General features: G+C 45.3%; 1 protein-coding gene across 6 annotated transcripts in view; it reads right to left on the reverse strand.

Moving 5' to 3' along the window:
• EFL1 (elongation factor like GTPase 1) overlaps nt 1-14,896 on the reverse strand; it is a 1,213,944-nt gene that overhangs the window by 221,437 nt on the left and 977,611 nt on the right. For all 6 annotated transcript variants that reach the window (XM_078684725.1, XM_078684721.1, XM_078684722.1 and 3 more), the window contains one exon: nt 8,779-9,791. In XM_078684725.1, coding sequence (XP_078540851.1) covers nt 8,779-9,791 — 1,013 coding nt within the window. The remainder of the gene's footprint in view (nt 1-8,778; nt 9,792-14,896) is intronic.

Consider the following 14,896-nt stretch of genomic DNA (forward strand, 5'->3'; position numbering starts at 1 on the left):
TTCTGTTAAGGTGGGCGAGAGAAGGTTATGTTACGGGAGTTACTATTTGAAGTGAGACTACGCTGTGTCCATTTGTAATTTAAAACGGATACTCACTTAACCGGCCTGTCCTGGTGATGGGCGGCACGGCGGGGTACTGATGCGGACTGCTGTGGGGGAAGAGAGGGGGATGGTTGGTTGGATGGAGAGCATAGGCAGCGACAAGGGAACACGAGGAAGCCTGAAGGTACTTACTTAGCGAGGCGATTTTCAGGGCCGTGAGCGCGGCAGCAATGGGCTCCGGCATGGGGATTCTGTGAAATAAAGCAGAGCAATGTGAACATGCCTGGAGCAAAAGTGTTTGTGTCTCGGCTCTTCCAGAAGAGCCGGGACACAAGCTCTTTTGCTCCAGGCCTGTTCACATTGGCCCTTATCATGGAGGCCCATTGCTTTTCATCATGATTCTCTATGACTTGGGATGACACCGTACCCCAGCTTCATCGTATGTGCGATTTTCTACCACATTTCTGCCCTGACGAAGTTCATCTCCATGAACGAAACGCGTTGGCTGATGTTCTGTGTTTGTACATTTTTATATAAATTGAAACTAAAGGATGGGATCAACGAAGAAACTGATCTTGCTTCATAATTGAACGTTACCACCCTCTGGTAGTGCACCACTCCAATCATTTCTAGGAATCTATAATTAATATATGTCTCTTACAGATATATTGTTACCGAAGGTAATTAACTTGTTCATATGAAACAGACTATTAGTTATAGATTCTTTACCTTAGAATAGATACCCCAGCAATACCAACCCCGGAGTTGGGTCTGCGAACTAAGTTCACACCAGAAAGTCCTGGAGAACTGAACGGCCAAAGAAGCCGTCTCTCCGGACTTGACTATCCAGTCTGCACAGGTTCACAAGACATTACTAAGATGCCCACGTGGCTGCCTGGCAGATGTCACATTGGGGGACTCCACGTCCCAAAGCAGTAGTGGCTGCCGTCACCCTGGTGGAATGGGCTTGCAGTCCTCCTGGAGGCTCCTTTTTTGCCAATTAATAACAGATCTTAATACAAAGGACGACACATCTAGAGATAGTCTGTTTTTGCACAGTCCGACCTTTCTTGGCGCCCACAAGAGTTGATCAACATGGATGAGCAACAGTTGCCTGAAGCTCAACTCTTAGAAAACAGAAGTCCTCATCTTTGGCTCCACCCTATCCACATGGGACAACACCTACTGGCCCCCCGCCCTCGGAAACCCAATGACCCCAACAGACCCTGCACGCAACTTCAGCATCATACTCGACTATTCACTCACCATGCATCGCCAGATCAATGCCGTATCCTTCGCATGCTTCAACACTCCTGTATACATCGCAACACATTCAAGTGGATCCTCCAACTCCAGAAAAACATCACCCACGCACTCATCACCAGCAGACTGGACTAAGGCAACACTCCCTATGCCGGAATCAACATAAAACTCTTCCGCAAACTCCCGACCGTCCAGAAGGCCGCAGTCAGACTCCTCTACGACATACCATGACATCGACCACATCACCAAAAACCTCAGCGACTTCCACTGGTTCCCCGTCATAAGAAGAATTACCTTCAAGCTGCTCACACCCTCCACATCAACGGACCCCAACACCTCAACGACATAATCTGTTTCCATGCCCCCAAGAGAAACCTCCGCTCAGCTGACCTCGCCCTAGCCAAGTCCCTCGTTTCAACAGGACCAGAGCAGGGGAAAGATCCTTCTCCTACCTCGCAGTCAAGACCTGCAAAGAACTTCCCCTCCACCTCCGACAAGCAGGACACTGCACCAATTCAGAAAGAACCTCAAGACCTGGCTCTTTGAATGACCCCAACTAAGTTGCTAACACCCCAGACCCTCAGCACCTTGAGACGCTCACGGGTGAGTAGTGTGCTCTACAAAACCCTGATAGATTGATTGAAGTAAAAAAGGGATTATTTGTAAATCCTTACAAAGTTGCAAATTTGCTTGATAGCTAAAAGTATTTCCAAAGAGTAAACATTTTACTCTTTTCCCTTAATGTTTGTAGAATTAGCAGTGTATTTGCAATTGAACATTTTAGATACACTGCCATCTTTTATGTAGGTACAAAAGGGGGGGTGATGGACAGAGCAGCTGAACCAATCAAACACTCACACCCAGGCAAAAGATCTGGGTTCAATACATCACCGTTCTTTAGCCCACTCTGCCACCCCAGTTCAGACATGGCCATATGCAAATCAGTCTGACCCTGTGCCTTATGGGAACAGTCCAGCCCGAACTGCCAAGCCATGCCTTCCATGGACCGGAAACATGCTTCCTAGGACTGGTTTCTGGCATTTCAGCCGTCTTCAGCCAGGCTTGCTTGAATCCAGTGGCAAAGTGAGCAAGGGAATCACGTCTGAGCATACCGTGCCAACTTATGGCGAACAAAGCAGTACAAAAGGGGGTGGTGATGGACAGAGCATCGGAAACCAATCAAACACTCACACCCAGTCAAAAGATCTGGGTTTAATCCATCCCCGTTCTTTAGCACACTCTACCACCCCATTTCGGACATGACCATATGCATATCAGTCTGACCCTGTGCCTCATGGGAACAGTCCAGCCCGAACTGCCAAGCCATGCCTTCCATGGACCGGAAACATGCTTCCTAGGACCGGTTTCTGGAATTTCAGCCGTATTCACCCACGCTTGCTTGAATCCAGTGGCAAAGTGAGCAAGGGACTCACGTCTGAGCATACCCTGCCAACTTATGGCGAACAAAGCGGTACAAAAGGGGGTGGTGATGGACGGAGCATCTGAAGCAATCAAACACTCAGACCCAGTCAAAAGATCTGGGTTTAATCCAGGGGTGGCAGACTGGGCTAAAGAACGGTGATGGATTAAACCCAGATCTGTTGACTGGGTGTGAGTGTTTGATTGGTTCACATGCTCCGTCCATCACCACCCCCTTTTGTACCGCTTTCTTCGCCATAAGTTGGCAGGGTATGCTCAGACGTGAGTCCCTTGCTCACTTTGCCACTGGATTCAAGCAAGCCTGGCTGAAGACGGCTGAAATGCCAGAAACCGGTCCTAGGAATCTTGTTTCCGGTCCAGGGAAGGCAGGGCTTGGCAGTTCGGGCTGGACTGTTCCCATGAGGCACAGGGTCAGACTGATTTGCATATGGCCATGTCTGAACTGGGGTGGCAGAGTGAGCTATAGAACGGTGATGGATTAAACCCAGATCTGTTGACTGGGTGTGAGTGTTTGATTGGTTCAGATGCTCCGTCCATCACCACCCCCTTTTGTACCGCTTTGTTCGCCATAAGTTGGCAGGTTATGCTCAGACGTGAGTCCCTTGCTCACTTTGCCACTGGATTCAAGGAAGCCTGGCTGAAGACGGCAGAAAACGGTCCTAGGAAGCTTGTTTCCGGGCCAGGTAAGGCTTGGCAGTTCGGGCTGGACTGTTCCCATGAGGCACAGGGTCAGACTGATTTGCATATGGCCATGTCTGAACTGGAGTGGCAGAGTGGGCTAAAGAACGGTGATGGATTAAACTCAGATCTGTTGACTGGGTGTGAGTGTTTGATTGGATCAGATGCTCCGTACATCACGACCCCCTTTTGTACCGCTTTGTTCGCCATAAGTTGGCAGGGTATGCTCAGACGTGAGTCCCTTGCTCACTTTGCCACTGGATTCAAGGAAGCCTGGCGGCTGAAGACGGCTGAAATGCTAGAAACAGGTCCTAGGAAGCTTGCTTCCGGTCCAGGAAAGGCATGGCTTGGCAGTTCGGGCTGGACTGTTCCCATGAGGCACAGGGTCAGAATGATTTGCATATGGCCATGTCTGAACTGGGGTGGCAGAGTGGGCTAAAGAACGGTGATGGATTAAACCCAGATCTGTTGACTGGGTGTGAGTGTTTGATTGGTTCAGATGCTCCGTCCATCACCACCCCTTTTGTACCGCTTTGTTCGCCATAGTTGGCAGGGTATGCTCAGACGTGAGTCCCTTGCTCACTTTGCCACTGGATTCAAGGAAGCCTGGCTGAAGATGGCAGAAAACGGTCCTAGGAAGCTTGTTTCCGGTCCAGGTAAGGCTTGGCAGTTCGGGCTGGACTGTTCCCATGAGGCACAGGGTCAGACTGATTTGCATATGGCCATGTCTGAACTGGAGTGGCAGAGTGGGCTAAAGAACGGTGATGGATTAAACCCAGATCTGTTGACTGGGTGTGAGTGTTTGATTGGTTCCGATGCTCCATCCATCACCACCCCCTTTTGTACCGCTTTGTTCACCATAAGTTTGCAGGGTATGCTCAGACGTGAGTCCCTTGCTCACTTTGCTACTGGATTCAAGCAAGCCTGGCTGAAGACGGCCGAAATGCCAGAAACCGGTCCTCGGAAGCTTGTTTCCGGTCCAGGGAAGGCATGGCTTGGCAGTTCGGGCTGGACTGTTCCCATGAGGCACAGGGTCAGACTGATGTGCATATGATATGGCCATGTCTGAACTGGGGTGGCAGAGTGGGCTAAAGAACGGTGATGTATTAAACCCAGATCAGTTGACTGGTTGTGAGTGTTTGATTGGTTCAGATGCTCCGTCCATAACCACCCCCTTTTGTACATCTCTATGTAGGACAGTTTATGATAAGTGCAGTAGAAACACAATGTCTCTTTTGCACTTAAAAATAAAAATGAGGGCACAATAGTCTCCACAACAGCCAAAATGCATAATTAACTGTCATTTAGGGCACTCTCTCTCTTTCGCATCCATGAGCAAACATCTGTCGGGCGGGGAACACACATGCCAAGAAAGCTCTTACTCAACAAATAAAAGAATAGGTTCTAACTACTGGAGGCTCAAAATGGTAACTAAACAAAGTAAATGGAGAATTGCTTGTACACATTGTGTCTTTTCTAAATAAACAATTTCAATTGTAAATATTTTACATTGAAGGGCGAAAGAAAAAAACATCTAACTAAAATGTAAGCATACACGTTTCTAATCAAGCTTCTTGGGAAAGATTTATGGGTTCTAACCTACCTTGGAAAAGTAAGAAGGGCAGTCTATGGCAGGTTGCTGATACGGGTGTAGTCTCTTGGCGAAAGCATTACGCTCAAATTTATTTCATATAAACTACGACTACAGACCAACTATGTCAAAAAGGGCTTATCCCTTTAGTCCTGACATGACCAGTTGGAAAATGCCTGACTAATCATGTAATAATGCTCCCAAACAACCAGTATCACCTACAACATGTATACAAACACTTGATTTAGGGAGAAATATTTTGTTTAGCAAGAACCATAGAAAAGACTTCCCTCCACATATTTGATGGCATATTTCTAATTAAACCTCTCTTATATCATATGGTACTTAATCTAACTCGAAATAGATTCTAGAAAATTAATAATAATTTTTATGCCAGGTTATTATTATCTAGGTACCACTCTCCTGAAAACATCACAAGGAAGCAAGCTTATTTCACAAAATGCACAAAGACTATCTTAATATCAAGGGCATAGCAGTTGTAGGATGCCTGTCTCGTTATAAAACAATGCTATTCGGGGCTGATATCTCAGAAAAGTCAAAAACATGGTGCACGAGCTCTTAAACTCCCTTCTGTTAGTAACCAGATTAGAAGATGACTAATTGCTTTTAGAAAACTGATCAAATACCACATACTTTCAGGACAATCCATCTCCCTGTCCAAACGCTTAAGACCAGTAATATATGACAAACACTGCAGTACTCACTGTGCATGTGTTTGTGTTAGTACTTGTAGGGTGTGGACCTAGATCGACAGCAAGGGTGGCCTGGTCACAGCAGGAGCTTTGAGATTCGATTCAGAATCAATTACAATTGGGTAGATTGTTCTCTGGTGATCATTTCCAATGTGCTGAGATACACTTTTTTCGGAAGAAGTTGAACTTTAATTGAAAGAGTGTTGGGGAAGTTACATGTAATAGGAATTTCCTTCCATTCTTATGGAGTAGATGTAGATAGTTATTCTACTGGGTTTCATTTTTTTGGAGGTATTTATATCTGGTTTGACTATGTCCTAGATTGCACTGGCTGCCACACCTAGAAGTATTGCCGTAAGAGTAAACATTTTACTCTTTTCTCTTAATGTTTGTGCATTTAGCAGTGTATTTGCACTTGATGAACATTTTAGATAAACAGCCATCATCTTTTATGAAGGACAGTTGAAGGTGAGAGCAGTGGAAACACAAAGTCTCTTTTGCACTTACAAATGAAGATCAAGGAAAGATCTTCTCCACAACATTGCCAAAATATACAATTAGATGCCATTTAAGGAACCCAGCCTCACTTGCATCCACGAGCAAACATCTATTGGGCGGCGAACATACATGCCAAGAAAGCTCTTACTCAACAAGTAAAACATGAGGTACTGAGTCCTGGAGGCTTAAAATGGAAATTAAACAAAGCAAATGGAGAATTGCTCATTCACATTGTGTCTTTTTTAAATAAACACTTGCAATTGTAAATATTTTACTTTGAAAGAAGAAAGAAAAAAACATCTATCTAAAATGTGAGCATACACATTTCTAGTCAAGCTTCTTGTGAGAGACTTATGGCCTGGGTTCTAACCTATCTTGGAACAGTTTAGGGAAAAGTAAGAAGGGAAGTCTACGGCAGGTTGCTGATACGGGTGCAGTTTCATGACGAAAGCATTACACTCAGTATTATTTCATATACACTAAGACTACAGACCAACTATCTCAAAAAGTGCTTGTCCCTTTAGACTTAGTATGAAAAGTTCCCAAACAACCAGTATCACCTACAACATATATAAAACACTTGATTTAAGGACAAATATTTTGTTTAATGAGAGCCATAAAAACACCTTCCCTCCACATATTTGAGGGCATATTGCTAAAGAAGCTTCTCTTATATCATATGGTACTTAATCTCGAAATAGATTATGGAAATGTAAGAATAGCTTTTATGCCAGATTATCATTATCTAGGTACCACTCTGCTAAAAAACGTCACAAGGAAGCAAGCTTATTTCACAAATTACTCGCCAACTACCTCAATATCAACGGCATAGGAGTTGAAGGATGCCTGTCTCGTTTTAAAACAATGCTAGGCAGGGCTGACATCTTAGACAAGTTAGAAACATGGTCTGTTCCTAACACAAACAGCATCGACTCTTGACTATGTGCACAAATCAGTTGGTCAGGCTGAAAGCCCCAAATATCTCTGTGGAGATTTAGCAAGTTTACTCCACTAAAAAAATAAATATATGTGTGCTACCTCAACAAGGAAATGCCTTATACTGTAAAAAGAATTACCCCTCATTCATCACTATGGATGAGGCAACTTGCAAGCTGAAAGAATTTGCAGAATTTAATGATTATATACAAGATAGACAATCGTCTATCAGACCAGGGACAAGCAATAGTGTGCAGCAGCCAATATCAAGGATGACCTAGGCATAGACCTTGAAGTGAGATAATCTGAAACTCTGATCCTTCTTGACCTATCTGGAGTATATGATATAGTGGACCATAAAACCCCAACAGGGTACCTGGAAAAGTAATGTGGGATATCCAGAATGGTCTTTCAGTGGTACTAATAATTCGTATCAAATTACAGCAAGCAAAACGGATTCAGCTCATCTTCTTGTGCAGTGAAACATAACTTGTGGAGGTCCATTTGGCATCTCCACTATCCCCTCTTCTATCCAATATATACATAAACCCATCAGATAGGGTTACATCTCAGCACCACCAACAGTTACAAATGTATCTAGACAATATCTACTTGCACATTGATCTGAACAGCCACAACGAACAGGATATTATATATGTTTATATTTTGCTCACTGCATGAAAAACATATATAGTTGGAGATTCCTCACGTTAAAGATTGCCATTCGATCCACTCAATCAGGAGGAAGTGGCAGGAGCCACTCAGACCACAGCAAAGGATTAATTAACTTAGAGTATAATCCAATGAAAAACTGGCCATTGGTGATCAAATCACTACAATAGATTAAAACCCCACCTTCTAACTTATGTTGCTGAGAAAGATCCTCCTGCAGCTCCAGATGCCACTTTGCATCACACTAAATATGGCTTGACTACAGTTGAGACTAGACTACTGTAACATTGCCTAAGTCACAAGGCTAAACAAAAAAACCTGAAACTGCCTGCCAGTGGCACAGGGAATAACGTACACGCTACTCTGCATGATATTCAAGGCACACGAGAGACAGAGAGAAAAACATATACGCGCTTTAGTTCCAAACTGCATATCTAATAGATAACAGAAGTATAACAAGACAACCCTGATTATTACGGTAACACAGCAAGACTCACACAGGCTATCCAAACCTCGCATTGAGCACACAACTCTGGAATACATTTTTCCCAGTCATTACGAATCTATCAAATCGGACAGCTTAAAAAGGTTTCAAAGAGAGCTATTCACAATCCACTGGAATTAGCCCTGCGCTCACTCCAAGAACGGATGTTGTGCCTATGGGCGCAGGAATGCCGAAGTCCAGAGCGGAGGCATCCTCCTGAGACCTGCCATCCACAACAGACACAGATCTTTCGTCAGCCTGGAAGTGGAGTGGTTCGCTCAGACCTGTCTTCAACACAGTCATCAGAACTAAGGAATAGCGATCTGTCCCAAACCAGAGCTTAATTAAACAAACAAATATATTGATCTGTATAGAGTTTTTGATTGCGTATATTCTAAATTCAAGAAAAATATGTCATCTTTATTTTAAAACATCTGTGAAAAAGTATTTTTATATCTTACCTAATACTTCTGCTGTAGCCATAATTTCACATGTGTACATGGCTGCCATCAGTCGCGGAGGTTTGGCTTGGAAAGCATATCGGCAAGCTTCCTTCATTGTGGCAATAAGTTGTCCAGAAAAAGGGCCGTAACAGTCTGCAGGCAGAATCTCACCTTTACGTTTTGTCTTCTCAAATGACTTTCCACTGTCCTCAGTAGGAGAAATTAGGCAGTCGAGGACAGCAGACGATTCACTGATAGAAGTATTCACTGTTGGATTTACTTCATTTTTGTTTTCAGGCCCCTCCGATGGTTCAAAATGCACGGAATCCTGCCGGTCAGTGGTTATTAGTGTTTGTACCTTGCTCATGTCCCACTTTTCCACAATAAAGCAAACACCCATTAGAGGTTCTTCACACAAGGGCCCCGCCAACGTGACAAGCTGAAACCCACTTGCAATGCTGTTATCTAAATCCCGAAATTTAGTGCCTTCTTTCATAGCCTTATCAAGGCATTGCCACACAGAAGGTCTTTCATAACCTTCCAGTCTGTTCAATAAAATATTTGGCCCATTTCGACGAGGACCAAATGACCAAATCTGGTCAACTGCATTTCTCCACCTTCTTCCTTGTAGGTTTTCTTCCAGTTTCTGTTTAAATTCTTTAATTCTATCCAAAGTGAACTGGCCAATTTCATGGATGCTACTACCTTCATTCAAAGCCAAGTTGAACTGCTCCATAATGCGAATCAAATCACTGTTCTCTTCAAGAAGTTGTGTTACAGATTCAGGAAGGGGCATAGCTCGAACGCTAAGGCTGGCAAGTTTATTTGGGGTGGTCATAGTTACGAGCCCATCTGCATCAATTTGAATACCTTCTGGAGTTCTACTCTGGTCTTCTTTTAACTGATGTATAACAGCAACTTTGTGCTGCCTACCAATATCTTCATTCACCATGTCAACTTTCGGGGGTCGTATAATTGTTTCTCTGAAAGGAATAATCGGCTCTGATGCACTCAGTTGGATCTTTGCAAACCTAGTATGAAGAATAAAATAAAATCATGAATATACAACAGAATATATTAACCTAAGATCAGTCTATTTTGTACAGCTTGTATTATAAGCCAGACAGATTCACCATCAAAATAGCTGAATTTTGATTAGCTCCTAGTCAAGATATATCCATAGGACTCCTAGCTTGTACCTGAGACAAGCCTCGTAACAGTATCAACTCACATCTCACTATGTCATCTTTCCTTAACAGGTGCCTTCAGACATCACATGTTTCTAATAAAGAGCTAGAATATTCATATAGCTCACACAATGTGTCTGCACTGGGAAACATGCTGTGGGAGGACAGTTTTAGAATCATTCACGTTCCTGTGCGGAAGGCTGAATATTTACATACAAATGTTTCTTATCTCTGCATTCCAGAAATAAATGAGTCATCGAAAACATTCCTTTCAATTTGTTGATGTTATATATGTAGTGTTCCTAGTCTGTTAAAATGTGGTCTATGACCATTTTCACTTTGTTATAAAATAGTACCCTCATTGTTTGTCCGATTTCTAATTCTAATTATTTTAAAATATTTATAACTGACGATCTTTTAACATACTTGTTTATATGGTATACAGAGATAGGTTTATAGGTAATAAATATAGATTGTATATGTTTTATTATTTCCTTACATTTAACTCACAATAAAAATTAGCTAGCGCGCCGCATGGAGAGGGATACACCTATTGATGAGAAAGTCAGAAAATTAAAATATATACATATATATCTTATTATTCACTGACGCACAAATCTGTTAAAGTTAAATATATATATATATATATTGTTCGAGTTCCCTCCCTGGCACCACGAGTGTAAATAAGATTCTAAACAGCACTCTGTTACAACACACTGCATTGTGGGGCTGGTAGTTTCTGTCACTCGAACTACCGCTGAAAAAACGTGGTCCAGGTGTGCGCCCTACCACTTGGAAGGAGATGCTTATTTAAGAACTTGTTCCTGAGAGACTCGCAAAAAGGAAATGGCATCTGATGAAGGCAGTCGCTGAAACGCGTTATGCCTTTTTCCTTGAATAAAGTCACTCTGAAGCCCTGCTGTGTCCCTTGAGTCTTCTTGGAAGTGAGAGGCTTTTCGTTTGGATATTTTGCGTGATTCCAGCATCGCGCACAGGGGACCCTTTCATCAAGAGGCCATGGAATTTGCTGGGATGGAGTAGTGTTTGTTCCGAGGTTGGGATTTTCCATGGCCCGCCACCCTACCTCAGGATGTGAAGAAACTGCCAGCGGAAGCAGGTCCATGACGGTATGGAAAGATGCAGTCACTGTACAGGCGTCTTCAGCTCTTCACGCCTGAGGGAACAGTGTGCTGAAAGTAGGGGACTAAATGACTTTGATTTTATTATTTGTTCGAGTTCCCTCCCTGGCACCACGAGTGTAAATAAGATTCTCCACAGCACTCTGTTACAACACACTGCATTGTGGGGCTGGTAGTTTCTGTCACTCGAACTACCGCTGAAAAACGTGGTCCAGGTTGTGATGTGGTCATGGCGCTTACCTGAATGGGAATGGTGGCAAAAGGGATTGCGCCGTCACAGCTGCTGTTAATAAAGGGTGTTGGGATAATTGGTTAATTGGGGGTGGGATATGTTTGGTCAATAAAAGAGTCCTGGTTCGGCCAGGACATTGAACAGTCATACCTGCGTGTGTTGGTGATTACTTGCAGACATAACATCTTGGCGACGAAGGTCCGGACAGGGCCGGCTCTAGGCTCATGGTGGCCCTGTGCAGGGAGCGTAGGTAGGGGGCCCCGGAAGAGGGGGTCCGGGTGGGGCGGAGTATGTAGCAATCTTAAAATTAGTACCTTTATAACATTCTGGGCATAGTTTAACTTTGACAACTTTGTTGGAAAAGACACTAAACATATACGATAATTGATTTCTCTCCCGCATTTTAAGCTGCTGCTGTATAATATTTGAAAGACACACCACCCTATACTATTGCGCCGGCCGCTATGAACACTGGAAGGCATTGGACATGATCTATTATGCACTAGCTACTTGTAGCAAGATATTGTGCCTTGAAAGCATTGGTATCTCCCCCAAAGCCATCTAAGTGAAACATCTGTTGTATGTGCTGGCTAAATTTCACAGATAAACAGAGTAGAACACTCCTCTCAAGACTATCATCTTGTGTAATCATGCCATCCAACAAGAAAACATCTTTTGAGATAAAAACATTCTTAGTGTAGGTGGAAAAGCTCTGGAACACCTCAGGGCTTTGGAAGTTAGTAATAGTGGAAGCCGGGGAGGCCGCCAAATCCCTGCCAGGGGCCGCCACGAATATGTATGTATCCGATTCCTCGTGGCGGCCCATGGGGTTTGGCGGCCCTGTGCAGGTGCACACTTTGCACATGCCTAAAGCCGGCCTGTAGGCGGGAGCGAAAGCAACACAGGGGGTGAGGGAAAGCATCACGCAGGTTGTGAGTGGGGAAAGGAATGGGGAGAAGCACTTTGGTGAGAGCAGAAGGGAGGACTGTGAGGAGAAGCAGTTGGGCAACAGACAGCAACTAACCCTGGGCGTAGTTCGCGGAGCCGCACTCCGCGGAGCTACGCGAAGACGCAGTTGCACTCCGCGACCTTCGCGTAGCTCCGCGGACATGCGTAGTAGCTTGCTAGACCCGTTCGCGCGCCGTTTTTCGTCTTCGGGAGCGCGGTGCGCGTGTTCGGGGCGCTGCCTGCATGCTCGAGATAGCTAGCGCGCTAAGTTACTCAAGAGGTTTGTCCCGCCCGCTTGCGTTCCCTTATTTCCAAAGTGCGTGATCGTGTCAAATATCGCGCGAACTTACCCCCGGCGCACGCGATAATGTTATTCAGCGCGCGAGAACTACGCTACGCACCGGATCGCGGAGTAACCGACAGCTTCGCGTTCTCCGTAGAACGCGGAGTTGCCAAAACTCCGCAAGCTCCGCGAACGGAGCGTAGTTCTTCGCCAAGGGTTAACAGCAACACAGAGTGCAGGGAGAAACACATACGAGAGATGGCTCCAAAACACTGCAGTTAATAGAGTGCTTCACAGAAAAGGAAAAAAAGTAGTGTTTTGAAAGCAAGCAGTGGAAGCAGCGATGTCAAACAAAGAAACTAATAAGGCAATGTTCCGTGGGAAGGACATACACAAGATTGGCAAGCTGGGAGAGAAATAAGAAGCAGCTAAAAATGAGAGTGACAAGGAAAGCCAACCAATGTTAAGCATTGGGCAGGCCCCAAGCCCCTCTATGTTCTTAATATAATAAACTACAATATGCCTGCAAGAGGCAGTGTAAGCGCTGTCTAGACTCTAACCTAATGATCACTTTTGACATTTTTTCTCCCTGGCTGTGGATAACAGAACTTATTCACCTGTTTTGAGCAAATCATATGTGTGTGAAGGTTAAAGTTCACTGGAACTATAAGAAAATATTTCATCTTTAAAAAGCATTTTTGTTTTAATATAGCAGACCGAGGCACTAGTGACTTTCGTTGGACAGGGCAAACTATCTCAACACATGCTAAATCACCCCTGACAGGACAAAGCCGGCTAGATTTATGTAACTGACTCATAATCAACATGTGGTTGACCTCTTGAACCTGTGTCTGTTTTTAATAACCCGGCGTTAGCAGTGTTCATTCTCACGACAATTAAATTTAGAGGTGTGTTTATTCATGGGCCTGATGCTTGTTAAAGGATGTATTGAGAAATCTTGCACTGTGGCTCGGCATTTTCAGTCCGATTTGCCAGAAGTATTGGAAGCCGGGGTCGGAGCCGGAGGCCGCCAAATCCTGCCGGGGGGCCGCCAGTGCCACGATGTATCATTGATCCTCGTCGTGGCGGCCCCTGGGGTTTGGCGGCCCTGTGCAAGTGCACACTTTGCACATGCCTAGGGCCGGCCCTGGTCCGGAGTTTGTGAGGCTGTTCTCCCGCTTTTTTACCGGTGCAGCGGTGGATAGGCGGTGTTTTGCCGAGGTGATTCCTGTGTCCCTGATCGGCGGTGTGAGCGCTGTTCGTTGGGCTCCGGTGGTTTCTTGCTCCGTGGACGGCGAGAAGTAGTCCTTTTTCCTCGCCTGCCCGACGGTGTTTGGGGGCGTGTCCGGAGCCGTCACAGTGCGTGTGATGGTGGGCCGGCTGGCTCCCGGCTTTTGACAGCGCGGAGGCTATCAGTTTCTTACTGCCTGCTGTGGGATCACCGAGTGAGCCTTGCAGACACAGAGGCTTTCACTGTTCGAGCAGGTCTTGAAGATCTGGCTGGTTATATTCATTCTGACAGCACGGAGGCTTGTGACCTGGCAAAATCCCTTGGTGGGATTTACTACAGTGTTGTACATTCGAGTCATTTGTGGCTGGAGTGCCCGGCTGGAGCGGGCATTCTTTCTGGACTTTGGACACGCTTATCACTTTGTCCAGAAGGGCATAATCATGTCCACAGTTCCCCTGGTGGAACATTTCTTGCTGGATGGCCCCCCTTCTGTGCAGGCTGCGTGCTGGAAAGAGTGGGTTGATCGCTTGGAGACCTACTTTGAGGCCATTGATCTGGATGTGGAGAGGAAGCCTTCCCATGCTATTACATCTTGGTGGGGCAGCGATTCATCGGCTGGGGCGGTCGGTGGTGGAAGAGACGCCTCATACTTATGACACTCTGAAGCAGGCCCTGTCTGTGCATTTTGAACCTCTGGCGAATCCTGATTATGAGAGGTTTCTGCTACGTCAGGCAAGACAGTTGCCCAATGAGTCAGTGGATGTCTTCTTTGCCCGATTGCCGGTATTGGCCAGCACTTGTAGGTTGCCCGATGCAGCAGATGAGATACGGGACCAATTTATACAGGGTTGTTATTCCAGCAAGCTACGTGAGGCGATACTACAGGTGCCTAATATGCCGATGGCGTATATGTTGACACGTGGTCGGTCGAAAGAACCTTCAAGGGTTAGGGCGGCCCATATGGATGCCGCTCTCCAACAGTCAGTAAAGACGGAACCGGTAAATGCTATGATGGTTCAAGGGTCAGAGAAACAGAAAATGCTGCCCCGTAAGGACAGACGTCGGACATGCTATGGGTGTGGGGGCTCATTTCCTCATAATGGGACCTGCCCGGCG

The sequence above is a fragment of the Lissotriton helveticus genome, chromosome 3_2 (genome assembly GCF_964261635.1).
Source record: "Lissotriton helveticus chromosome 3_2, aLisHel1.1, whole genome shotgun sequence".
In the NCBI taxonomy this organism is placed as follows: Eukaryota; Metazoa; Chordata; class Amphibia; order Caudata; family Salamandridae; genus Lissotriton; species Lissotriton helveticus.